Genomic DNA, 26,993 nt, shown 5'->3' on the forward strand with positions numbered 1-26,993 from the left:
AATGGTCTATGATTTTGGATTGGTTCTCTATTGCCCCTTCTTGAGATCTTGCTTCAATCAAAGATCTACGGCCCTTCTTGGGGGGGAGGATCCGAAATCAGGGTTTCCCTTTCCTTCTAAAAATTGGCTCAAACCCAATTTCTTTTTCTCCTTGATCTTCGAATACATTACAGCTAAGGGAGTGTCTAGGACCGAATCCAAATCCTTGTCATCAATCATATAATCTTGAAGAAGTCTCTGAGTCTTTTGATCCTTGGGCATTTCCAAATCATGTGTTATCAATGAAGGCGACAACATTAGAGGATAAGGGAGTTCAGCTGAAAGATTGAAACAATGTTAAAACACCTAAAGATCATTTAACGGGGAGGCCGAGCAATCAGAAATATCCTTTGAGGGGATCTCCAAGGGAGAAGGAAGATGTATAGAGGCAGATTGGGTTGGACTTTAACTGGGGACGCCTTTCCCTCTGAGAGATAGAGATCATCTTCAACCTCCATATCAGCTTTAATGTCTTTAGCAATAACATCCTCGTGTAAAATGTTAGCTAGAGGCATAAGTTTACCTTTGATTGAACAACTTATTTGGTGATTCTTATAAAATGAAATTGAGGCCATTTGTTTCCACTCCATATAAATCTATAATAGGTAGTTTTTGAGTGGTGAATGGATGTTAATACAGGAATTGACTTAGCTTAAATAGAGCAATTTCTGAATTGTAATTGTTCTTTTTACTTTATTATTGTTTCAATGGCGTTTGATTGCAGAAAGAACCTCCTTTGTAAATAATACTGTCAATCCATATATGCTGCATGTTAATAAAATTTGACATGGAAATATAGGTAACTGCAATGCGATATGCAGATAAGGGAGACTGATGTGCAACAGACTTCACTATTATTACATGGCTAGTAGAGTATTTGACAGATTGCCATAATGAGATGTCATCTCATGGAATGCTTTTCCAGGGTTAAGGTACAAGAGACATTCATGCAATTGCTTGTAACCTGCACACTTTATCAAATCAATGATATGAAATCTACTTCATTTTCCATTAAAACGAAAAAAAATAAAACTATGTAATGCTTGAAGCTGTAATAGAGTTGTCTGATTCGGCCCTTTTACGATCAATACCTATAAAAATAATAAAAAAATAAAATAAATTGATTAAGTCATCTGAAAATCACAAATCTTATATTACAAATTTTACAAATAATAGAAAGCCCTCTCAAAATAAAATTGAGGGGTGGAAGTCCGTGAAACAATTGAAGGGTGAGTGGTTCGACAAATTATTTAATCAGATTCTTCTGATACTTCTGTGTCTTCTTCATCATACACAATACAATTATTTCCTTTAATATTAAGAGGCATTGATTCTTTAAATTTCAGAGAACAGCCTATCAAAAATATCTTCTCCATCTCTCTGAGATCTTTGAAGCTTAATGGCCATTCTTCTAACTTAGAACAGCGCCTCAAATCTAACCTTTTTAAATTTGTAAGTTGCCCAACTTCTGAAGGCAGCTCTTCTAACCCAGAACAGTAGCTCAAATCTAGCACTTCCAAATTGTTGAGCTGGCCAAAGTTTGAAGGTAACTTTTTCAGATGTGAACATTTTTTCAAAAACAAATATTTTAAAGAAATTAGATGCCCAAAACTAGCAGGTAATGCAATTAATGCAGAGCAACCTTCTAATACCAACCATGTTAAATTGCCAAGTTGGCCAAAATCTGAAGGCAACTCTTTCAATTTATTATAACCACTTATTTCCAACCCTATCAGATTGCTTAGGTCTATCAATTTAGATGGAAGTTCCTTCAACTGATGGCAATCCTTTAAACTTAAGTGCTCTAACTTTGTTAGCTTTTCCACTCCATCTGGCAAACTTTGCATATTTTTGAATCCATATAAGCTCAATTGTACAAGCAAAGAAGCTGGAGTGACTTTGGGAGGAATTCTAGAATATGCAGCTCTGTTCTCAGAAGAGCCATGAACATCCATAGTGCGCAGGCTTGCAGGAAACTACATATTTAGACAATAATTATGAAAAAGATTGTCAAAGTGTTATCATATAATCTAATGAAATCTAATTGAAATGATAAATATGCTCTGAAGAAGGCAGATCTTACCTCATACAAATTCATGCCTTCAGTCAATGGGCCGCTATACCAGAAAAGATGCTCGAGTTTCTCAAACTCCATTGGTAAATCAGGAACATAATGAGGAATCACAAGGTATTTGAGTTGTTCAAATGGTTTATGACATTTCTCCTTGAATGTTATTTCTAATCCTTGATAAAATAGCATTCTTAACGAATTGCTCATATAATTAAGATGATCAAGATTAATTTCAATTGAAGGCTGGCTATAATCTTCAATTAAAAAGATACCTTTTAAATTTTTGAGTTTCTGCCAAAAAATAAATCATAAACATCATTATAATTGTGAATAAAAGATGTATTTTCATAATATTTATGATGAACATTGTAACTAGGACATACCTCTTCATCTTTCAAACATTCCAATAAAGTTTCAGGATCTTTGATAATGTTTTCCTCCGACAGCCTTTTCCCTCTTGCTCGAACTATGTCATGAACAATCACACTACCGCCTTTAGATGTCCTGATGAATGATGCAGCTTCTAGAGCTCTGAATTCCTCCTCTCCAACTATCCTTGCCACATATTTACTACTCCAATTACAAAAGTAGGATGTGATATCAAGAAAGGCCTCTTGAACAGGTTCTAACAATCTGTCGTATACAAAACCAACCATACGGTCGCTTAAATCTCTCTCTTTGACCTCCTTTCCTTCTTGAAGCATCTCCGATACCATACTCTTTGTATTTCCGGGATTTATAGCCAACTGCGAACCAGCTAATTGTAGTAGAAGCGGAACACCACCACACATTGTAAGGAGCTTCTGTATATTGTTTTCATCATTGTACTCTGAAACTTTCTCCAACAAAATTTTTCTGGCCTCTGTCTCTGGAACAGGACTCACAACATATTTACGGCTTTGAATGTTCCTGCTGACAAATATGTCCATCTGGTGGAGATTTCGAGTAGTGACAAGTATTCTACTCTTTGGCGGAAGGCAACTACCAAAGCCTTGAGGCAGAAGTTGCTCGAGATCTGTACTTTTGAGAGCATTGTCAATGTATAGAAATAAAGGCTGATTAGGACTTTCTTGTAAAAAAGATTGCAAAATTCCTCGACCTTCATCACAGTTTTTCAATTGCAAGTTCTCTGAGAACAAATCTTTTAAAATCTGCTGTTGGAGGCCCTGAAGATCATTCTTGGTACAATCTTGATCCATATGAATTCTGCAATGTTTATAAGATTGGAGGTCGATGCGTGCATAAGCAGCATCAGCGAGTGTCGTTTTCCCGATCCCTCCAAAGCCATAGATAACCACAACAATTGACACTGCATCTTGTGCATTCAAATCAAGAAGCTTAATTACACTTTCCCGTGCACTCTCAATTCCAACTGTAAAGTTTGTGGAAAAACTCAGTCAAAATTTGTGGCAGAACACAAAAAATAACAAGAAAAAGATAATTAAAAGTTTAAAATATCCTACCTGCTGGTTGGTATGCGTAGAGTTTCTGTGATTCTGGAGTATTCTTTGACATTCTTTTCACTATTTCAAGTTGAATCAAGGATTGGATGTCGCTATACAAGTGGTCTATTTTGACTTGAAAATCCTTTAAACTTTCGGCATTCACTGTAGCAGTAAGAAACCTTCACACAATTCCAAGATTGGATTTACATTAAATATGTTGATTAGATCCCAAATGCTAGAAATAAAGCGATTGCAGCGAAATGCAAAGATACTTCAGCCTTGCTTGCATTTATATAAAAACAAAAAACTTTTTCACCTTGGCTTGCTGTTATTTAGAATATTTCAAACTAAATTCCATACTGGTTGTAAAACACCTTTACCGCTTCTTAAAAAAATTGCTGTTCTTATATCTCAATTTATACATTCTCACTCTAAAGTACCAAGCTATTTTTATCCTTTCAACTCAAAATGAATTGACATTTTTTGTTTTTATTGATTACACATGCTATAAATTCTTATAAAATTATTGAACTAATGAGTAAACCGATTCACCATAGAAATAGGAGGCATTACAGAGTTTGTTGACAATTTAGGCAAAGTGTCTTCAGTAAATATAAATGCATGTTAGTTTAATTTTGGAGGGAGAACGGTGATAGATTGGAGCCTTTGTAAAAGATTCTTTTTCCACAGAATAAAAGACATTTTCTATAATACTTGTTACAGCTAGCTGCAAGTTCTTCCTCTGCATTTTTGCTGTTTTCATCTGATGGATCATTATCAATTCTGCCGGTTTGTTTTTATCCTGTATTTATTCACTATTCTGCATCAATTTCTATATTCATGGCAAATTAATAGAGTATGAAATAGACAGTAAAGGAATGTTTGCATCAGTTGCTAGGTTGTGTTTTTTGTGTTGTTTTTTCCTTTATGTAGAGGCCCTGTTTTGACCCATTAACTGTTAGAACAGAGTATCTAACTTGCAGCCATAAAGATTGTCTGCAACAAATAATTGAACTGACCTGAAAACATTGGCTCTTGCAAGTTGGGATATGCACATGCTGCTTCCTACAACAATGCACTGAACTCCCTCATTTAGTTTCTCCTTCTGCTCGGGATTTTGCTCATTCAACCCCAGAATTTGTTTCCCCAGATTAAGCATCCTTCTCAAAACTTCAAGGCACTCACTTTCGTTGTCAAACATCTGGCTAGATCTTGCCAATACAGATCCCAACATAGAAAGTGCCATTCCTAGGGTATGAATTTTCTCAGCGCCATCAAGCACTTCTATAAAAACTTTTTCTATCTCTGCAATTGCGTCGTCCCTAGAATTTTCCTGTATAGAAATTATCCAATGATGTATAACAATTAACATCCATTTAACATGGTTTATTTCTCAAATGTTTATAGTTACAGCCGTCCAATAATTTATAAATAGCTAGAAGTAAATCAGAGAGGAATGTGATCACCAGTTAAATTTACAGTTCTGAAATATAAATTTTACCGTTTCAGGACATTTGCCAATGCGTGAATCTAGCATCTCCAAGATCTTTTGGCCATCCTGGATATAAGATCTTTTGGCTGAATCAGACCCTTCATCACTCTCCTCTCCCGACTGTATTAGACAACAGTACATTTAGATTCAGTATAACCTAAAAAGAATATATTAGGGAAGCAAAGTATAGATGACTAAAATTGTTATTAGACAAAAGATACTCTAAATGTAGAATAACAGAAATTTCTTCTTTACAAGACTGTATTTTTAAAAATATAAAACGTGTGTAAATAACTTACCGCGATCTTCAAAAGCTCTTCTGAAACCTGAATTAGACCGTCAATCTGGCTTATATCGTTGAATTTCTGTAGAAAATTCTTAAAATCAGTCAGATTGGCAGTGGAAGGTCCAGCAATGGCTTCTTGTTCGGAAGGTTGTGAAGGCGAAGAAGTGGTGGAATGCTCATGAGGTAATAGGGATGAAGAGATGTCTTCTTGTGAAGAGGAGAGTAAACCGAAGCAAGAGCAGCAGCACAAAGAAAAGAAATGTTCGGCCATTCTAACAATAACGAAATGAAACAAAGAAGAAACAAAACCTAAGTGTTGTTTTTTTCCTTGTTAGAGATGATCAATCCAGCTGAGTAAGAAGGGCTTTTATGTTGGTCATTACCCTCTTTCAAATCTGATTTTGAAAAGATACCATGGCTGAAAATATCAAATGGACAGCACAAATTAATTATGAATCTAGGTGATTATTTCCTAACATCCTTTCAGTTGTACGACTATGTTTTATGCTGTATGTGGCTAAGAGATAAGGAAGAAAATATCTAGACCTGAAAATATCTATAGAGTGGTTCATTTTCCATGGATTGTGAATATGAGCCAAACGTGGAAAGATCACAGAAGTTTGGGAAGTCAAAAAAGCAAGCCCAATGTATGTGGCTCTCCTTCCTCCAACAGGCGGGAAAGACAAACTTTATGTCAAATTCAGTGGCCTGCCTTCTGTCAATTAATGTATACAGTCTACTGTGAAAAAGTTTCCATGTTCTCACAAGATGCGACTAAAAAGTTATTTTATGTAAGTTCCCTCTTCATCTAAGCTTAACTCATTAAAAAAGTAATGGAGATGGAAATGGATATCGATTCTTTCATATTTAGGTTCCCTGTTCATCTAAGCTTAATGGGTATCAATCCTTTCATATTACTGGCTTGTTTATGGATTTACAGGTAGCTTATATTAACATGGACTCTGATTATGATAGCTTACCTTTTGCAGGATTTGAACTAGTGATCTCTTTTTTAAGAGTACAAAGTCTTCATACTTTATGCATTTGTCTAAATTTATAAAAATAGAAGAGCTATTCAAGTGGACTATTGATTTAGATATTTACAATTGAATTGATTTAAAAAGATAATTAGAAATAATTTTTAAAAAAAAATTATTTAAAAATTTAGATGATTGTACAAACAAATTTGTTGATTAATTGAATGTAAAGAAAATAACACAAATCGATTATTTTATTTTTTTTTTTTATTTTTGATAAAAGTGGATATACCACTAAATTATATTATTTTTTAATCTTTTACATGGTGTCTAGTTCAATGAGCACTGAAGGGAAAGAACTAGTGAAAAAACGTTTCAGTATTGCTCCAAAAAACATAAGGCCTACCTACCCATCATTCCATTAGATACAAAAGAAGCTGCCATAAAAGGCATACTTAAAGATATCAACAGCATAATCATCCTTTCAGATCACTGTGAAGAACAACAGCCAATTACAGCTTTAGAACAGCCAAAAAAGAACATCCACGAACCACCTTTGTCTACACAGAACAATTCTCAAAACTATTTATTAGTATGAGACAGAAAACAAGAAATGAAACCACTGCAAGTGAGCATGTCATAATGAGAATTGTGATCAAACAAAGAATAACCCAAAGAAGAAGGAGAACAGGATGCTTGAATACCGATGGAACCAAAATGAGGCCAAGCCAAAAGATCACCCATAAGAAGAGCCAAGCAAGCAAAAGAAAGACAAGAAACCACCGCATATACTGTAACACCTGCAATTTCCAAGTTCCAAAAGACAACCACCACCTTTGAAGCCTCAATAAAGTCATCCGCATGAAGCAGGTTGCACTCCCACCCACAATCCTCATCTTAAACATATGAGAAAGACAACCACCAATAGGAATCTCTAAGAGGAAAAAACGATAAGAACTGAGAAATAGCAAACTAGTATATAACCCAAAATAAGTGAGAGAAGACATCATAACAGCTACAACTTGTAGCGAAGCACGAAATCTCATAGAAGGTGACAAAACCAGCTCGCCCGAACATAATTACCAAGCCCACAATCCAAAGAAATGATCAACAACCAAGAAAAAGAGCACACACATACTTATTGGAGTAAAAATAAATATAATTTGTTTGACAAATGTTGTCTTACAAAAGAAAGTTATAGTTTTGTGGGGGGAAATTAAGTTATTCTTACGTGTCTAGAGTATAATCACATCTTAGTTTGATTAAAATTTATTGTGGGGGGAGTTAAGTTATTCGTATGTGTCTAGAGTATAAACACATCTTAAAATGATTAAAATGGGTTTTGATTTAGATTATTTTTACTAAAAATTATAATATCCTATAAATCCATTTTTAGTGACTCTTTTTTTGGAATAGAATTGGAAATTATAATTATTTAAAGACGTAACTTGGTGTGAAATATATTTAAGCCCAAATCAAAATCAAAATCAATCTAAGTGAGTATCCTTGCATCATCACATTTCTGAATTTTAGGGTGTAATTTCATCGTCTTAGTGATCCAACCTTACTACCAACAACTATAGACAATTGTCTTGAATCATATCATATGACCAAAGGGTTGTAGCTCAATTGGTTGAGCACAATTGATAAGGGTGATGGTATGTTCCTTGATTATGCTCTTGAATGATTCAAACCCCCACAAATATAATATAAAGAGTAAAATGAGGATCATACTTCTCAATATTTTGACTCTTAATTGAAAAATATCAACATACACTTTGATTTTTTATCTGGTAACAAAATAAATTCATGTAATATAATCTATTAAAAAAACTTATAAGAGATGTAAATTAACCATGAGGCTAAGATCATATTCAAATCACGTGATGGTTTCCTCTCTTAAGAGGAGTGAGTAGACTTTACTTACTTTTGAGATAATATTAGTGGAGATGATTTCTTACTTTGTGACTTCTTTTATAGCATCGATGAAAAAATGATCAAAATTTCATCCCACCTCGTATATTTGACTTAATTTTGGTGAATTTCTCTAAATAATTAAATATTTTGATATTATTAATAGTTTTTTATTAAGCAGGGAAGGGCCCTTGTCCCATATAGTCAACAACACAACAAAACCATCAGCAAGCAGCCACTAGCACAAAACAACTAGGAGCACACAACAGATAAACCATCACACATACATAATAAAAAACGTAACATGGAAATGTCCTTTAGAGTATCAGTGGCCAAACTAAAACTATTAGAAATATTAACTAACCAACCAAGCACATAACAAGCACGTAGGCCATTAAAGATCAGAATATAAAGTCTTAATGAAACCATAACAACATATAACTAAACTTATATCTATACCCTCCTAAAGAACTAAACATAACCAAAACCAACTAAATTTTTCTTTTGGTCTTTAATGAGACTTCAATTCTTTTCCAAGATTAGGATGTTCTTCTTCCAATCTTCAGCATTAGATACACAATCTTTAGGATCCTCTCATTTATGAGCACTAGAGCTTATAATCTTAAATTGTTGCATCTTCATTTTACTCTAGGTCAAGACCACCCCCATCATTGTCTTCTACATGATCTCATCATTAATTAAAGTAAGGGACTTCACCACATGCATTTAGGTACTTTTTGTCATCTTTGAACCCTCCACTCTGGTTTCAAGGTTGTTCAATTTAACTTGCATGTTAGCAACTTGAACATTGAGGTTAGTCAGGATATCATCATTAGCAATAGGGGTCTAAGTCAGAGCTTGAGTATTCACTTCTTTCCCCTATTCCTCAGTAATTCCCATATCCGGCATCACAAAGTCTTCTTTAGCTTCATGCCAACATCCTCTTGAACAACGATGTCTTCCTTAAGTTCCTCCATATCCATTTCATAATCACTATACTATGATTCCTCACTATTATCATCATTCTCTGGAAGAAATTCTTCTTCAGAAGGGGTCTCTATCTCATCTTCATTCTTAGGTTTTCCTTTGATTTTTGTATCCTTTTCTTTAAGTCAAGTAGACCTTTGACCCCCCTAAGCAATATCTTGTTTGTGAACCTCTTCAACAGTAGACTCCATATCCAAATCATTAAGGTCGATAGTGACATTTTTGTCTTTAGAAGGCTTATCCATTTTTCTAATTTTGGAACCCCTAGGTTTAGGGCCAATGGAATTACATTTCTCAGGGGTAGGCTTAAGAAGTTTGTCATCCTCCAATACCATGCAAGGATTAACCACTTTCTTGCCTTTTTTTCTTTCTACACAAACTAGGCTTCTCAAGGGAATGCACTTTACTTTCAATCAACTCAGTTTTGATAGAGCTAGAAGGATTAAATTAAGGTTTTCACCATGAGTAAGAATCCTATTACTCTTAGGAGTAAGGTTGGACACAAACTATGCAAGGAAAAAATAAGTCCCTAGTGTAATAGAGGGTTAGCACCTTTGACAATGTTACCACACAGAGACGTGAAGAGGAAGAGTGAGATATTGATAAACTCCTTGTGTTTGATATGGTTCAAAATGGGAAAATGATACCCATGTATGGTGATATAACTACCCTCTAAAGTGCTTACAAAGCCATAAGGGAGAGGAAGAACCAACCTATCAAACCCATTTTGTAGAGAAACAACATCCCCACCTTCCTTGAAGAATTTGTACAGGAAAATCTTATAATCCCCGTGGCTCTTAACGACTCTTAAACCTTCACACTTCAGACCCGTCACTTTGGCAATTAGCTCCAAAGTGACCTGAAATTTTATGCTTCTAACTGTCACCTCACCTTTCCTCCCAGAGTTGTAGAATTTGGTAGAGAGACTATGATTATACCCCCTCACAGCTTCAAAAAATGAAGTCAAACCAACTTCAGAAAACAAATCCCAACGCTACTCAAAACCTTATTATTATTAAATAATTAGATATGGTTTAATATTTAGAATAAAATTATTTAATTAGACTTTTGATCTATTTGGAAGAAATTGATATACTCAGGTATTTTGATTTTTGCCAATGGATGAATGAAAATACTATGTTTCCATTTGAGATGCAAATGTAATAATTTTTACGATTGAAATTTTTAGAAAGAAATTATGATATATACATGTAATTTGTGATGTATTGTTATTTACGTTCACTAAAAAATGGGCTATGACAAATTCTAAATGCAAACCAGAGAGTAACTTTTGAAATTATTTTGATAAGATATATAATCAATGTTTGTTGTTGCTAGCTCACAAACAAACTATCTTTTAATTATCTTGTCCTTTCTCTAAGGCATACCTTTGCAATTCTTGCTATCATTATACAACATGTTGGTATTTAATGAGTTAAGGGGAGTTCATCTTGGAAATGAAAGCATTGCATTTCTGTAAGCAATATGGTAAGGTTTCTCATGTCAAAAAGACACTCGAACAATGTGGATGATCATATCATAATAAAAAACTTATTATTATCCATATTCAGATTAAAGGGGGGGATTAAATTGAAATTAAATCAAATCTAATATTCCCTCTATCATTAGATAGAATTTCTTTGACCTTGGCAGAGCAATGATTTAATTAAATATGTCTCCATTCATTGAAGCTTAGTGCCTAGTTAGAAACTTCATATGCAGTCTTATTGGATTCCGTGTAAACATGCATAACTTTGGATTGAAGAAAGATCCAAAGAATGATTTTACTCTCCTCGATAATTTTTTTGATATGCCATGAGATATCAACCTCTCCATTAAGAATATCCACAATTAATTTTGATTCCCCTTCTAGGACTATTTTCTAATAGTTAAGTTTCTTCAATATTTTCAAACCCCATGAAGCAACAAGGGCTTCTACATTATTGTCGGTACCCACTCCTAAGTTTTTCCCATAACATTCTATAGGTCTTCCTTTATAATCTCTTATGACATCCTCACACCAAAAATCCTAGGGTTGCCTTTGGATAAACCATCAAAGTTGCATTGGACCCACCCTTCTATAGGGGGCGCCATTTACTCATATTCCTTAAGAAGATTTTATTCCAGTTTATCTTAGTAAGATCCTTTTCTATCCCCAACACTTGTTTCAGTCTCATCTCTAAATAAGATAACAATTTTTTTTTAGAATCCATATGAAGCAACATTAATGTTTTCTCTGATTTGTTGTTTTATGATAAGAAACAAGTTGTTAGTGTAGACTTTTATTTTCCTAGTTGGGTTTATATTTTTTCCTTTTCCTAGGTTTTTTCTACACTTTAATTAAGCTTTCTTAGGTTAAAGAAAGTGAGTTTAATTAGTGAGCGGGTGGTTTTAGGTGTCAATATCCTACAAGGGAGGTGGCATTCACTATCCTTAACCCACATATTGGCATCTCCCTATAGGTCCATTTTGCCACCTCTCCCCTCTCTCTTGCCTATATAAACTCACTACCTATCTTGTATTTTCGATCAATTGGAGATAGTAATTTGATGCTATTTTGCCTTGGACCACTTCACATCAATTTTCTCTCGGTATTGATGTTATGGTGTTCATTTCATTTGCATTTTTATTTTATCTATCTCTTTGAATTTAATTCTGGGTTGTAATATATTTCTTAGATTTTAACATGGTATCAGAGTGTGTTTGGAAGATTAGATTATTTGTTGAGATCATGTAAAATCTTGTTGTGTTTTCTCTTGCATTTTGCACAATCTGGAGAACCCACAAAGGTTTATGAATAAATTCTTGTCCTTGCATGTTTGTTTGTCGCTTGATCTAGGTGATTCCAGTGTTCTAGAAAATTTTGGGAGCATTTCTGACCCTTTCATTGTGTCTTGGAGGCTCGAAAAAGTCAAGATTGGCTTTCATTTCATCCTTTTTGGAGATCATTTGCAATAGTTACAAAAAGAGAGTTTGTAACTCAAATTTGGAAGACAGATTTCAAACGGAGCATTTTTAGTCCTAAAGGAACCTACCATTGTGTCCAAGAGGCCTCATAGACAAATTTTGATATATAATTTGCCCCATTTAGGTGTCGAGAGCCTCTAAGGCAAAAAAAAATTCCTCAGACTGTACGACCCCCTTGCATGCAATTTGAGGCATTTGTTTTTCAAAAAAAAAAAATTTAAAAAAATTAAGCACTTTGCAAGGATTGTTGCAAGCATTGTGCTAAGCACTCTAAGTGCTAGCGCCAGCACTAAGCACTAATAAGCACTAGTCGCTCATATAGCGGTTGCGGTCGGTAGTCGCTAGCGGCTTACAGACCTCTAGCAGACCAGCGCCACCTGTCGCCTATTTTCGCCTCCTGTGGTGCCTAACTACCACCTCCACCAATGACACCGCCAGTTAGCCACCAAGGCTCCTCCTAAGGCCCCTAAATAGGCCATTTTTTTTCAAATTTGCATAACTTGGGCAAACAGAGGTGGATTTTTTCAAACGAGATATCGACAGAAAGCTAGGGATGACATCTTCGCTTTGAAGGAAGTTTGGGTCAGATTTTTTGTTTTTTTCCCTATTTTTTGCAGGTTGAAGTCTAGAATTGCTAATTTCTTTGTATGGCCATAACTTTTACCCTGATGCATTGCTTTTCGAAAATGAATAGGCATCAGAAAGGTGGTGAAGAGCACTACATAGCTACAGGGCTTATTTTTCTAGATTTTATCTTTGGTTCACTTTGTATCATAATTTTTAATTTTTTCCATTGTGAGCCTATTAAGTATTGTAACTTGGAAAAAGCTCTATAAATGAACTAAACTATAAAGTTCCCAACTTGTAATATCTGGGGGCAAGTCTCATGTGCTCTCTTTGTGCTTGTGTTTTTCTCTCTTTTCTGCACAAAAAACAATTTACTTTATGCATTCAAATGGAACAAACAACCATTCCAATACTCACACCCTATAACTACTTTGAGTGGAAGTCAAAAATGACAATCTATCTTAAGAATTTGGGGTTGTTTAGAGTAACTATGGGTCTTGAAACTGAACCATCACTAATTGCAGAAAAGCCAAAATGGTTTAACAAATGTGACAAATCTTATGGTGCTCTATGCATGTATGTATCTCCTGATCTTCTTTTCATGTTGAATTTGCTACAACTCCAAATGATGTATGGACAACTTTAGAAGGGTTATTTGGTAAACAAGATAAATTAAGGGGACACCAATTGGAGAATGAGCTAATAGGGTTGAATCCATGTAATTTTGATACAATTTAGGACTTCTTCACAAAACTAACTTAGGCTATAAGATTGCAATTGAAGGCATGTGGGATAGACAAGAAAGATTTGTAATTGATTCTAAGATTTCTTTCCAAATTATTTAGTTTTTGTTTCTACATTCTATGCCACAAAAAGTGCCTTAGGAACCAGCTATTAATTTCCTTCTCTTGATGATTTTGCAAATGAACACAAAAAAATAAGATAAGCTTATTCAAATGGTCTCAATTAAGCCCTCTAAATCTCATGCATTGGCTGCAAATTAGGCCACAAAAGATTAAAAAAGGGCCTTCTAAGAAAGAAAAGAAACAAAAGAACCAAGGAGAAAAGAAGTAAGAATAGAAACCAACTGCACCAAAAGAAGCTAATGATGCATCTTGTTCAAAAGGTGATAAGCCCAAGAAGGAGAAAACTAAGTGTTCCTATTGTAAGAAGAATGGTCACGATGAGAATAAATGTCTGAAGAAGCAAATTGATCACTTGTCTCATCTTATTGAAAAGAACAACATCAAGGTGCCTGATTCTATCAAACCAAGTTCATCTCAAGAATCTTCAAAGGCTAAGGGGAAAGAAAAGGGCAAGGATCTAGCTGTTGTTGCTTCATAGCCTAATTCCTAATTATTGACTTAGGTGATTCGAACCACATGGCTTCATCAAAATATTGTTTTTCCTCCTTGGAGTCATGTTCTATGTCATCTATTCTATTGGGTGATGATATTCCTACGAAAGTGCATAGGAGAGGGTCTGTTAATGTGGGTCAAGGAACATTTCAGGATGTTCTTTGTGTTCCATATTTGTCAACTAATCTCCTATCTATCTATCAGATCACTCACATTGGCTCTAGACAATGGGTTGAGTTAACTCCACTCATGGTTATAAACAATGAGATGCATAATGGGTCTACAATTGCAATGGGAAAGGCAGATTATCAGTCCAAACTGTATCACATTTCTCACTTTGTTCCTGATTCTCCTTCACTTGCATTGCTTGCTCACTCAGATGAGGTCAGTCATTTGTGGCATTAACAGTTTGGCCACTTGAACTACCACTACTTGCAGTAGCTCAGTCAAAATGACATGATTATAGGGTTTCCTTCTATTAGATTTTCTGATGGAGTTTGTCAAGGCTGCATTCTTGGCAAACATCTTGAAGAAAAATTTGATAAAATCAAAGCATGCAGAGCCACACAACTTTTGGAGCTAGTACACAGTGATTTGGTGGGACCATTTCCACATCCTTCTTTCAGTAGGGCCAAATATGTCTTGACATTCATTGATGATTTTTCCCGGTACACCTTTGTATATTTTCTCAAATAAAAGTTTGAGGTCTTTGAGTCTTTTCAAGAATTCAAAGCTTTTGCAGAAAAACAATCAAGAAAATCCATCAAGGTTCTGCACATTGATAATGGGGGGATTATGTCAACCAAAAGTTTGAGCAGTTTTGTAACTTAGAAGACATTAATTTTCAACACACACTTGCCTACACTCCACAACAAAATGGAGTTGCAGAATGTAAGAACTGGTCCTTGAAGGAAATGGTTAATTGTATGATTCACTCCTGATCATTGGCACCTTAGTATTGGGAAGAGGCCATCAATTGTGCATGTTATATCTAGAATCAGGTTCCTCATCGAGCTATGAAGGGGGTAACTCCTTTTCAATCTTGGATTGGTCGAAAACCCACAGACAAACAACTTCGAGTGTTTGGGTCTATTGCATAGGCCCACATTCCATCAGAGAAACACAAGGCTATGGATCCACAAAGAAATCCTTGTTTATTTTTTGGGTATCCAAATGGTGTCAAAGGCTGCAAGCTTCTCCATCCTACCACACATGAGATTTTCATTGAGGGGAGTGTTTGTTTTGAAGAGGATACTTCCAATTCTTCTTCCACCACTTCTCCATCTTTCTTTCCTATGGAGACATTGTAACTTCATGATGATAGTTCTTTTAAGGATTTTAATCCTCCTGATCCTTTTAAGGAGTCTTCTTCCTCCACTTTAGATTATGATGGTGAGTATTCATCGTCATCCTCTCTTAGTCATCATTCAGAGGGTGATTATTCTCCTCTAGATTCTCCTCATTCTCCAGTTGCTAGGCCTCTTTGGGCTTGTCAGAAATTGGATTCAGTAGGTGATTGGGCTGGTGATCCTTCAGATGAGAGAAGAACAAGGTCACAATTCAAGCATGCTCCACATCTCTTCTTTGCTACAACTTTTTATCCACAGGCCTTTCAGGAAGCTTCAAGTGTCCCTGAGTGGGATGTTACTATGCAAGAGGAGTTCAATTCCTTGAAAAGGAACCGTAATTGGGATTTAGTCCCTCTTCCTAAGGGAAGGAAACTTGTTCAGTGCAAGTGGATCTATCAAAAAAAAATTTTTGCAGATGGGTCGATTGATAAGTATAAGGCTCGCCTTGTCGGAAAAGGATTCTCCCAAGGTCTTGGGATTGACTACTTTGAGACTTTTTCTCCAATTGCCAAGGTGAATTCCATCCAACTTGTTCTTGCTATTGTTGTAGCCTGTCGTTGGAAAGTTCATTAGATGGATGTGAAGAGTGCTTTTCTTCATGGTGACCTTCATGAGGATATATATGGATCAACCATAGGGGTTCTTCCAGGATCCTTCACTTGTTTGTTGCCTTTGGAAGTTTCTTTGTGGCCTTAAACTGGCCTCTCAAACCTGTTATGCCAAGATGGAATGCTTCCTTCTATCAGTTGGGTTCACTCGGTGCCATTTTGATCCGAACATCTATATTTTGCAACAAGATAATACTCTCACCTTCCTTGTTCTCTATGTTGATGACTTGTTGATCACATGGAGTCAAGACATCTCTCATCAAGGTAGTCAAAACTACCCTTCATGATCATTTATTGATGTTTGAATTTGGCCTACTCCACTACTTCTTAGGGATAAAGGTCACCCAATCATCTTTTGGTATCTTCATGGACAACCTAAGTATGCTCTTGATATTCTCTCTAGATTTCGCATCGCTGATTGTAAGCCTGCACTGACTCCATTTCTATCAAAGGTCAAACTTGAGGCTTCTTGTTATTCACCCTTGGTGGATGCTACCTTGTATCGCCAATTGGTTGGTAGCCTCATATATTTGACTCACATGAGGCCTGATATTTCATATGCCATGGTTCTGGTCTCCAGGTTCATGCAGGAGCCACATGAGTTGCATTAGAAAGAAACTAAGTGAATTCTTCACTACGTTCAAGGTACTCATAGTAATGGGATTCATTATGCAGTGGGCGTAGATATTAACTTGGTGGGATGCACTGATTTGGATTGGGCAGGCGATTCTCAAGATCGCAAGTCTACTTCAGGGTATAGCTTTTCTCTTGGTTTTGTTCTAGTTTCTTGGTCGAGCAAGAAACAACCTGCTATTGCTCTTTCATCCACTGAGGCTGAGTATCAAGAAGCAGTTAATGTTGCTATTGAGGCCATTTGGCTTCAGAACATTCTTGCTAAGTTTGGCATTTCCTTTCAAAATCCTACAATCATCTTTTGTGACAACCAAAGTACCATTCAAATTTCTCAATCCGGTCCATCATCAGTAGACCAAGCACATTGAGATTCACATGCACTACATTTGGGAGTTGATTCATAAGAAGGTTCTTGGTCTTCAGTACTGTCAGACATAAGATCAGACTGCAAACATATTCACCAAACCCTTCAGTGAGAGCAAGTTCATTCACTTGAGAGATTTTATTGGGGTGTGGAAAGTGTCCTCTTTTGGGGGGACTTCTTAGTTCCTTCTTTCTTTCTCTCTCTATTTTGGGGGGGGTACTCTCTTTTGTTGTGGGGGGGGTGTTCTTCTCTGTTGGGGGGGGGGATACTATGTACATGGTTACCTCATCAGGCTTCATTTTTTGGGACCCATATTTTCACCCACCTAAGTTATGCTTAAGGGGGTTGTTAGTGTAGGCTTTTGTTTTCCTAGTTGGGTTTAGATTTTTCCCTTTTCCTACACTTTTATTGAGCTTGCTTAGGTTAAATAAAGTGAGTTTAATTAGTGAGTGGGTGGTTTGAGGTGTCGACATCCTACAAGGGAGGTGGCATTTCCTATCTTTAACCCCCATAGTGGCCTCTCCCTAATGGTCCATTTTGCCACCTCTCGCCTCTCTCTTGCCTATATAAACTCACCACCTAGCTTGTATTTTTGATATAGTTGGAGATAGTAATATGATTCTATTTACCCTTGGAGAAATTCACATTAGTTTTATCTCAGTATCGTTGTTATGCTATTTATTTCATTTTCATTTACATTTTATTTGATCTATCTCTTTCAATTCAATTTTGGGTTTAATCTATTTCTCAAATTTAACACAAGTCAGTAGTAGATTTGGATTGTTCCCTAAAATGAAATTATTTCTTTCTTTCCATAACCCCCAATAGACAAAAGGGGGAATTTGTCTCTAGAGATCAAAAACAACTAGGTGGTAAAAAGGGCATAAGCTCCAAATGTACAGAAACTATTTATCAATGGTGAGGATGTTATGATGAACACCAATCCACCAAAAGTTTGCAAACGAAACTATATTGTTTGGTCAAGCATGTAGAAGAGAAGCTAGGGTGATTCAATGATCCCTCTTGGAAGCAAACAACAATGCCTTAGGACAAAAGATTAATTTGAGAAAATATGGCATTTTCTTTCTCAACACCCAACTAGGACTGCAACTTGATATTGCAAGGATCCTAGGCTTAGGAGTGGCCAATGTCCCATCAAAATTATTGGGGATGACTCTGTTGGCATTTTGAATTTGTTTGGCATTTTGCATAGAGATTGCATTAATGATATGTTGTCATTGATGTTAATTAAACTGGTAAAAGGTATTCATGTTATTGTTGATATTGTTGTTTTTGATATTGGCTTGTAATTGGTAAGAAGAGAGTTGTACAAGATGTTGTAACCGGTGTATGTAAAGTTTGTGAGTTGAACCGGTGAACTGGTGTGAAGGGTTAAACCTTTATATGTAATGTAACTGATAAACCCTATCAGTTGTTAAACCCTAACCGATCAAGTTTGTTGGTTTATTATCTGATGAGCGGTAATGATGGAGACACGTGTGATCAATGTATCAGGATAAATTCAAATTGGTTTGGTGTGTTTTCTTATTGTGTAGGGAAGGAGCAAAGTGGATTGCATTTAATGCATAACATGTGATGAGTTAAAAAATCCAATGGAGCGGTGATCATGTAGTGGTTGGAATTGTCTTGAAGAATGTGAAGAGATTGTTATGATTTCTAACGTTCAAGATTGAATTGACTTGTTTGTAATCTCAATGATGAGAATTAGGTTTTTGTTATGTTACCGACCTAATTGATTTGTATTTAAGGTCGATGAAGTTGTTTGTAAAGGTTGTTGGCAAGGTTAATAGAAAACCTATTGAGTGTGTGGTTTCCCAACTAGTGAATGGATCTACGCTTTGAGTGAAGGCAGATTGAAGCTTAGAAGGATTTGATCAAGCAAAGATAGTGCTACTCAAACAGATCAAGAAAACCTGTTGTTTTCTAACAATTATAGCAGAAGTAAAATCTCTTAACCGGGTAAGCTCTAACAAGCTTGGTTACTCATTAAATCCTCTAACAAGGTGCTCCATTAGCTTGGATTCTTAAATCCTCTAGTGAGGTTACTCCTAACAGGTTATTGTGCTTCTAACAAGGCATATTTGTAAATCCCTTATCTGGGTGATTCCTAACCGAAATTAGCTATTAACAGGACTTATTGTAAAGTTCTAGCAGGCTTTGGCTCCTAACAGGGTGAACTTCGAAAGAGTTCAGATAGCTATCCTTGTGAGTCCCATCTCACTATGGTTTTTACCTATTTGGGTTTTCCACATATAAACATTTGTGTCAAGTGGTGAATGCTTTTGTGGTAGTGATCTTATTTGTTAATTTGATTAACTTATGATAAGGCATGTTAAGTATAAGCATTGAGAGATGAATATGTTGAACTATGATTAAGCATTGTTGATCTTAACAAGATTGAAGGTGTTTACTGTTAAAGTTGTCATAACAATTAAACCAGTTAATGTCAAGTATTCCTATGAATATTGATCTTGACTGAGATATGTTTACTTTTTTTGATTGAGTTTGAGTTTGGGAACTTTGTATTAGTTTTTCAATATACTGATTCACCCCCCCTCTTAGTATTCTACTAGATACTTATTCTTTCATCATACGATCAATTGGTATCAGATCTTCTCAGGTCCTCTTAATCTAAAAGTGTAACAACTTGAGGAAAAGATCTTGTAGATCATGATGAAGAAAGAAGGTCTGAAGTTTAACAAAGATAACTATAGAATATGGAGTGACAGAATAAAGATTTACATTAAGAGTCTTGGTAGTCAGTATTGGGATCATATAGAACATAAGTATACTACACCTACTGGACACCTGACTGATGATTAGAAGAAAGAACACCAAGAAAATCACTAGGCATTAGAAGCTATTATCATTTCCCTATCAGATGCTGAATATGTAGATGTTCATGGTCTTGAAAATACATATGAAGTATGGAAGAAACTTGAAGATATTTATAGTAGTAATGAGCATGTCAAGATTGCTAAAGAAGAGAGTTTAAGAGGCAAGTTTGATGACATGAGAATGTTTGAAGGTGAGAACATCTAACAGTATGGTCAAAGAATCAAAGAGATAGTTGGAGAGATAAAGAGTGCAGGAGGGAAAGTGGAAGATGCCACAGTAATCAATAAGGTACTGAGAACCCTGCTATCGATCTATGATATCTGAGTTGCAGCTATTCAGGAGATGAAATCCATTGACAAGACAAAGGTAACTCTTGACTCTATTATTGGCAAACTTACTGCTTTTGAAATAAATGGATATGATGGTAGAGTACATAAATCAGAATCTGCATTTAAATCAGAATCTGCATTTAGAGCTTCTGTCTCTAACCCATATGTGAGAAGAAGTAGAGATATCGACCATAGTTATGAATCTAGATCCAGCAAAGATGTTGATGATGAAGACAACTTAGTGGAACTTGAAGAATTGTTGGCAAAACGTCTGCCTATAGGCACTGGTAAATATAGAGGTAAGCTACCTTTAAAATGTTTTGCATGCAACAAGATTGGTCATATAGCAGAAAACTGCCCTAATGGTGAAAATGATTGCAAGAGAGAAAAATTTAAGAAGTGCAAGGGTAAAGGCAAGAGGGATTGTCTCGTAGCTATTGATAGTGGTATTACTGATGATGAATCTAATGATGATGCTAGTGAAGATATCATGTTTGTAGCAATTAAGGAAGAAGTATCAGATCAGAAGGCACTAGTATCCAAAATGGATAACTCTGATGATTAGATCATTGGTAGTGGTTGTTCACATCACATGATAGGTGATCGGAGCAAATTTCTTTCCTTGAAGGTGATGTTATCAGATTTGGCAATGACTCACCTTGTATGGTAAAAGGTAAGGGAGTTATTTCTCTTAATAGGAAGAGAAGTGTTGATGATGTCTATTGGGTTGAAGGCCTAAAGAACAATCTGTTAAGTGTGGCACAACTTAATGACAAAGGTTACCCACTGGAGTTTATAAATGGTATATGCAAAATATTTGACAACAAAGGTGAATTGATTGCAACCGGCAAACAGACCAGAGGTAATCTATTTCATCTCAATCCTAAAGTTAGTAACTGTTTGATTTCAAAAATAGATGATAGATGGCTTGGCATAGGAGATTTTTTCATATAAATTTTGATAATATTATTAAAGTAAGCAAGTCTAAGACAGTAAGAGGTCTTCCTCAGCTAGACAAACTAGTTAATGCTCTTTGTAAAGAATGCCAACTAGGAAAGATGACTTCTTCAACTTTCAAGAGCAAGTCTCTCTTAGCAGAGCACTTGTTAGATTTGGTTCATATAGACCTATGTGGACCAATAAGAACAAGAAGCATTCAAGGTGACAGATACTTCATGATCTTCACTGATGATTGTTCAAGGATGATGTGGGTCACATTCTTGAAGGATAAGAATGAAGCTTTTGGCAAATTCAAGGCATTTAGAGCCTTAGCTGAGAAAGAGAGTGGCAAAAAGATAAAATGTCTAAGAATAGATCAAGGCGGTGAATTAACTTCTACAGAGTTCACTAAATATTATGATGATAATGGTATCAAGCAGCAACTTTCTGCACCAAGGACACCACAGCAGAATGGTATAGTAGAGAGAAACAACTGGTCAATGGTTGAAGCTACTAGAACTATGTTGATACAAGGAGGTGTATCAAAAAACTTTTGGAAAGAAGTTTTAAGTACAGTTGTCTACACAATGAACCGAGTTCTGGTAAAAAGAGGTAAGGACAAAACCCCATATGAGTACTAGTATGGGAGATCACATGATGTTAGATATTTTAAAATATTTGGTAGCAAATGTTTTATTAAAAGAGGTGACTACATAAGAAAATTTGAAGCTAAGAGTGATGAAGGCATATTTGTTGGCTATTCCACCAAGAGTAAGGCCTATAAATGCTTCAACAACTAGATACAAAAAATTGTTGAGAGTGTTGATGTTCGTGTAGATGAATGTCCTGGAATATCAGAAGGAACCAGTTCTGAGAAGAAGGATGAAGATCCTTGCATTTTTCTTTTAGAACCAGAAATTGGTAAAGAAAATATTGATGTACTTGTTCAAGCAGAACAAATAAATTCAGAGGAAGATGACAATGAAGAAGCTGAACCTAAAGAGAATGATCATTTTATTCCTAGGTATGTGAGACTGAATCATAGTCCTGAACAGATAATTGGGGATAGGGATGCTGGAGTACTAAATAGAAGGAGAATAAGAGAGAACTCTTTCATGATATCCACCTTTGAACCCAAAAATGCTAAAGAGGCATTTGGTGATGATCATTGGGTGAAAACTATGGAGGAGGAGTTGGAACAAATTGAGAAGAACAACACTTGGACCCTGGTACCCCGACTGGTGGACAAGAATGTTATAGGTACTAAATGGATATTCAGAAACAAGTTAAATGAAGATGGTGTTGTAGTTCGCAATAAGGCAAGATTAGTATGCAAAGGTTATGCTCAAGAAGAAGGAGAAGACTGGGGAGAAACTTTTGCACTAGTAGCAAGACTGGAAGGTGTCAGAACACTACTTACATTTGCAGCTCATAAGAAGTTCAAAGTATACCAGATGGATGTCGTTTGCATTCTTGAATGGGATACTAGAAGAAGAGGTTTATATAGAGCATCCTGATGGTTATGCATGGTGTAAAGTGGAAAATCGAACCCTAGGTGTTCCCCCACTCCAAGGAGAGAGAAAGGAGGTCACTAGGATTGACGGTTTTCACTTAGGAGAGACTTTACATTCAAAAGAGGGGTTGAAACTCACAAGATCCAATCTCACACAATGCAAGATTGAATTCTAAATGAGTTTCAAGGGTTGAGACAACAAGGATACCCTCTTTTGTAAAGAATGTAGATAGAAGGATTGAACTAGGAGTGTATGTGAAAGTAAGAAAGATTCGCTTGTAGACAGAGATAGAGACACGGGATGAAGCTGTGGACCTGAAATTAGCAGTAAAATGTCGAGATGATGCTGTCCTACAAGTTTGAGCGAAAGTTGCCGGGACGATGGCGCCCGGAGTGCACACGGTTCTCCGAAAAATCCGTGAAACGAAGGGGGATCTATTCGTCTCTGCACAAGGATTCCAGATCTTCAATTACAGCCGCGTACCTACAACCTACACACAAAAAAGAGAGGATGATTGGGGGGTTAGGGATTAGGGGTTTGCCTTCAGGTCAAACCCCAATTTTGGAATTAACCAAGAAATGAGAATGCTGTAAATGTAAATGTTTGTAATGTAATCAAGTACTGATACCTTGTTGTAAGAATGTGTGTATTCTTACATGCGAAGGTGTAATGATGTTGTATGTTGTAGGTGATCTCCTCTTCAATGGTTGAATCCTTGTCTTGAATGCAACACCTAGCCTTGAATGGAGACCTAGAATGCTCAATTGCTTGAAGGAATGCTTGAATGCTTGAATGTTTGAATGTTTGAATGTTTGAATGTTTGAATGTTTTCCTATCACTTCCGCCTCTTGCACACATATGTTTTTCCTCCTTTTCAAATGGGAGGGGAAATGTAGTTTATATACTTGTCAATTAGGGTTAGGAGACTAATTTTTTTGACCTTAGGCCGACCTAGGAACATTATTTTCCAAATTGCAAACTTGAAGACCCGATGCCCAACAAGAGACCGGGCCCAAAGTAGGGCCAGGGACCAAGGCGCTGGGCGCCATGGTCCTGAGGGACCAGGGCACTAGGCACCATGGTCCTGAAGGACCAGGGCACTGAGCGCCATGGTCCCACCTCCCGGGACAGTAGGGTGCAAGGAGGATCAGGCCAAGGTGCAGAAAGATGTAGTTTTTGATGTCGTAAATAGGTTTCGGGGTCTCCATTCAGGTTCAACATTGTGCCGCCATCATGAAGACCCAAATGCAGTCGAAATTGCAAGTGTCACAATTTTACGATGCTACATTTAGCCCCCACTTTAGTGGGAGTATAAGCATACGCCCATACTTTCAGTAAAGTACAAGGAAACAACATTGAAAGACTTTCACCACGTCAAGGAGGCAAGATACACCAAGCCCCCAGTGGACTAAGGATCTTACGACTTCGATTGAAAAAGTAAAAGGGAAGATCATGAGGGAGAACCATGACTGACAGTAGTAAGGTTCCCTCACTATGAGTCATGCAAGAATAATACCAAAAAATTTTCAAGGCAAAGCTAAGTTCGCCAAGAAATTTTTAAGAATCTTGAAGAGATATGGACGGAGTGTATGCCCCCTACATTAAAGCGATCGCACATGCCTCATCGGGGGTGATTGCTTTAAGGTAGTGATACACATAAGAAATGAGAAGGGAAAGGAGCATGTTATCACAAAGATTTAGCCCCCAAGTGTGAGATAAACCCAAGGATACAAAACACAAATCACGAGGTGACTTCGCTTTCTTTGGGGTTAGTATGCTGTATGATAATTCATGTATATCATATGTATGTATGCATAATTGTTCTTCATTCCCCAATCAAGGAAGGTCACCTAGAAGAAGGGAACACATGTGTCTTTTGAGTCAACATGAGAGAGACCAAAAGAGATCTCAATGCTTCGCATCATCCTCAAGTAGACAACACTAAGGACAACAAATAGAAGAATGGGAATAACACATAGAAGAGGTAACAAAAGAGATCAAGAGAGGAGGAGAGAGTCTGCTATGCTAATGAACTAGTCTAGCACGTCATCCACCCCCCGATCTTGTTGATCAATATTTCAGGAAGGTAGGAAACATGCTAGAGGAGGAACATCCAACACAGCAGATGGAGCTATCACAAGATCCAAACAAGGGCTATGTTCATGTCCCAAGCCACGTTGTTCTTGTCTAGGAGCTAAGATAAGTGCTTTAGAAAATTCGTTAGATAAATGGTTATCAATATCAACATATTCATATTCACTATCAGAAGCAAGAGAAGTATCATTTTCATCATGAATAGCATTTTCATCTATATCATCATCAAGATTTATAAAAATAGGATCTTTAACTCGCACAGGATCAAAACCATCATGCATCTTATGCTTAGGAGATTTTGGCTCAATTTTCAGCTGAGGAGAAAATGGAATAATACTAGCTGAAGGTGTTTTTGGGGATTGCAAAGTTTGAGAAGTAGTTGCATGAGCTCTAAGACGACGCTTTCGTCGGCGTTCACATGCAGAATGATTTCGTCTAGTCTTAGTAGGAAGTGGAGAAGATTGAGGAGGAGGAATGTTCTCATCCTTATCACTTGGGTGTTTAGGTTGTGGTCTCTTAGGTTGGATAATAGGAGAAGAGGAAGGTCTCTTCTCTTTATAAGAGGAAGGAGGAGGAACTGCTCCATATAAAGGAGGAATATTTGGTTTAGGAAGGAGACCAAGTCCATCATGATGAGGAGGTATAGGTCTACTTTTAGAAAGCTTATTAGACATAGACATAGTCACATCCATAGGAATGGGTTGGGAATCTTCTTGAGGAAAGACATTAGTTTTATCTTTCAAAGGAAGAACTTCCTTCTCAAGAACGATAGGAATATCAAGTTTGGGTGTTCGAGGTTCACTTAGAGATAGGATCATATCTTTTTTCCACTTTTGATAAGATTTGAAAAGATGATCACTTCGTGGTGGAAGAGATTGAAATTGTTTAGGCCAAAAATAATCAATAGGAACGCTAGAAGTTCTTTTAGCTGGTTTAAAGAGACTATGATTGATAGTAACAACTTCACCATTATGGGGAAATTTCAAACACTTGTGAATAGGAGAAGCAATAGCTTTCATGGAAGATAGCCAAGGATAGCCTAGCTTCACACGAAATTGTTCGGATGATGGAATAATAGCAAAGCTCACATCAAGGGATTTGTTATGGACCTCAATAGGTAATGTAATAGAACCAATTGCAGGAGAAGAAAATGCATCAAATAATTTCACAACCACATTTGTTTTGTCATAGATCACTTGATTCAATTACAAAGTAAAAAGAAATTCTTTAGTAATGACATTAACCATGCAAGAAGGATCAATAAGCACTCCACGGCAAGGTGTATTCTTGACTTTTGCAACTATATATAAAGGACCATCAGGTGCCCTGATAGTTTCACTAGAATCAAATATGATGGAAGGTTCTTTAGGGATTTTCTGCTGCTCTACAAAGTTAATCACATTCGGAGTCATAGACACAAGACCATCAGGTGAGAAAGAGGAATCATTAGTCTCAATCACATTAGAGGTATGAGAAGGTAATGGATCAGTAAAAATCTTAAGATTTTGGTTAGGAAGAGCTACAGATGTGTTGCCTTTATCATTCACACCTGAAACAGAGATAGTATTATTATCAATCAAATCTTGAATTTTACCCTTTAAAGCAAAACATTTTTCAGTATCATGCCCAGGTTGACGATGAAATTGACAAAAAGATTTGTTATCAAAATAGGGTGAATTAATCTTTGCAGGATCTATTTGCTTTATAGGAGGGAGAGTAAGCACATTTTGTTCCAATAACTTATTCATAATACTATGCAATGATTCATTCAAAGGAGTAAACTCTCTTTCTTTCTTGAAAAACTTAGAAATAGGAGGCACACTTGATGCTGCATTCACATTGTTGTTGGTGATGTTTTCATTGAACTTAACAAACCCTCTATTCGGTTTAAACTTCCCAAATGGTTGTTGACTACTATCACCCTTATCACTCGGAGCCATAGGATTTGCTTGTTCCATTTGACTCACAGTCAGTTGATAATTGTGAAGAGTTGCGCACAACTGTTGGAAAGAAGTAAACTCAAAAAACAGAAGTTTTTCTCTAATATCTTTTTGTAAATTAGAAATAAAGATTCTTTGAATATCATTGTCAGGTACTAGAAAAGAAATTTGAGCACACAAATGCTTATATCTACCAATGAAATCAGTCACTTTTTCTTTAACACCTTGTTTACAATGCATTAAATCAATAAAAGTAACTTT

The 26,993-nt window shown here is 36.3% G+C and overlaps 1 protein-coding gene across 2 annotated transcripts; it reads right to left on the reverse strand.

Annotated features, from left to right (window-relative positions):
- Positions 1–1,168: 1,168 nt before the first annotated feature.
- LOC131070582 (disease resistance protein TAO1) lies at positions 1,169–5,837 on the reverse strand. 2 transcript variants are annotated; one of them, XM_058006164.2, is made up of 8 exons: positions 5,347–5,837; positions 5,057–5,167; positions 4,575–4,888; positions 3,574–3,734; positions 2,494–3,482; positions 2,123–2,401; positions 1,696–2,015; positions 1,400–1,568 (listed from the first exon to the last, which is right to left on the reverse strand). In XM_058006164.2, exons 1-8 carry the CDS (start codon positions 5,602–5,604, stop codon positions 1,547–1,549), a joined length of 2,454 nt encoding a protein of 817 aa, XP_057862147.2. In that variant the 5' UTR covers positions 5,605–5,837; the 3' UTR covers positions 1,400–1,546. The 2 variants fall into 2 exon arrangements, with proteins under 2 accessions (XP_057862146.2, XP_057862147.2); XM_058006163.2 differs by having other exon boundaries at positions 1,169–2,015.
- Between the last annotated feature and the right edge of the window lie 21,156 nt (positions 5,838–26,993).

The sequence above is a fragment of the Cryptomeria japonica genome, chromosome 9 (genome assembly GCF_030272615.1).
Source record: "Cryptomeria japonica chromosome 9, Sugi_1.0, whole genome shotgun sequence".
Classification (NCBI taxonomy): Eukaryota; Viridiplantae; Streptophyta; class Pinopsida; order Cupressales; family Cupressaceae; genus Cryptomeria; species Cryptomeria japonica.

Bases quoted from the DNA above. Each gene is read 5' to 3' on its own strand.
- LOC131070582 (XM_058006163.2), bottom strand. From the start codon at position 5,604: ATGGCCGAACATTTCTTTTCTTTGTGCTGCTGCTCTTGCTTCGGTTTA. The intron at 3,735-4,574 runs GTCAGTTCAATT...AATTGTGTGAAG, and splicing joins GCAAGAGCCAATGTTTTCAG to GTTTCTTACTGCTACAGTGA. The intron at 3,483-3,573 runs GTAGGATATTTT...CAAACTTTACAG, and splicing joins CTACGCATACCAACCAGCAG to TTGGAATTGAGAGTGCACGG.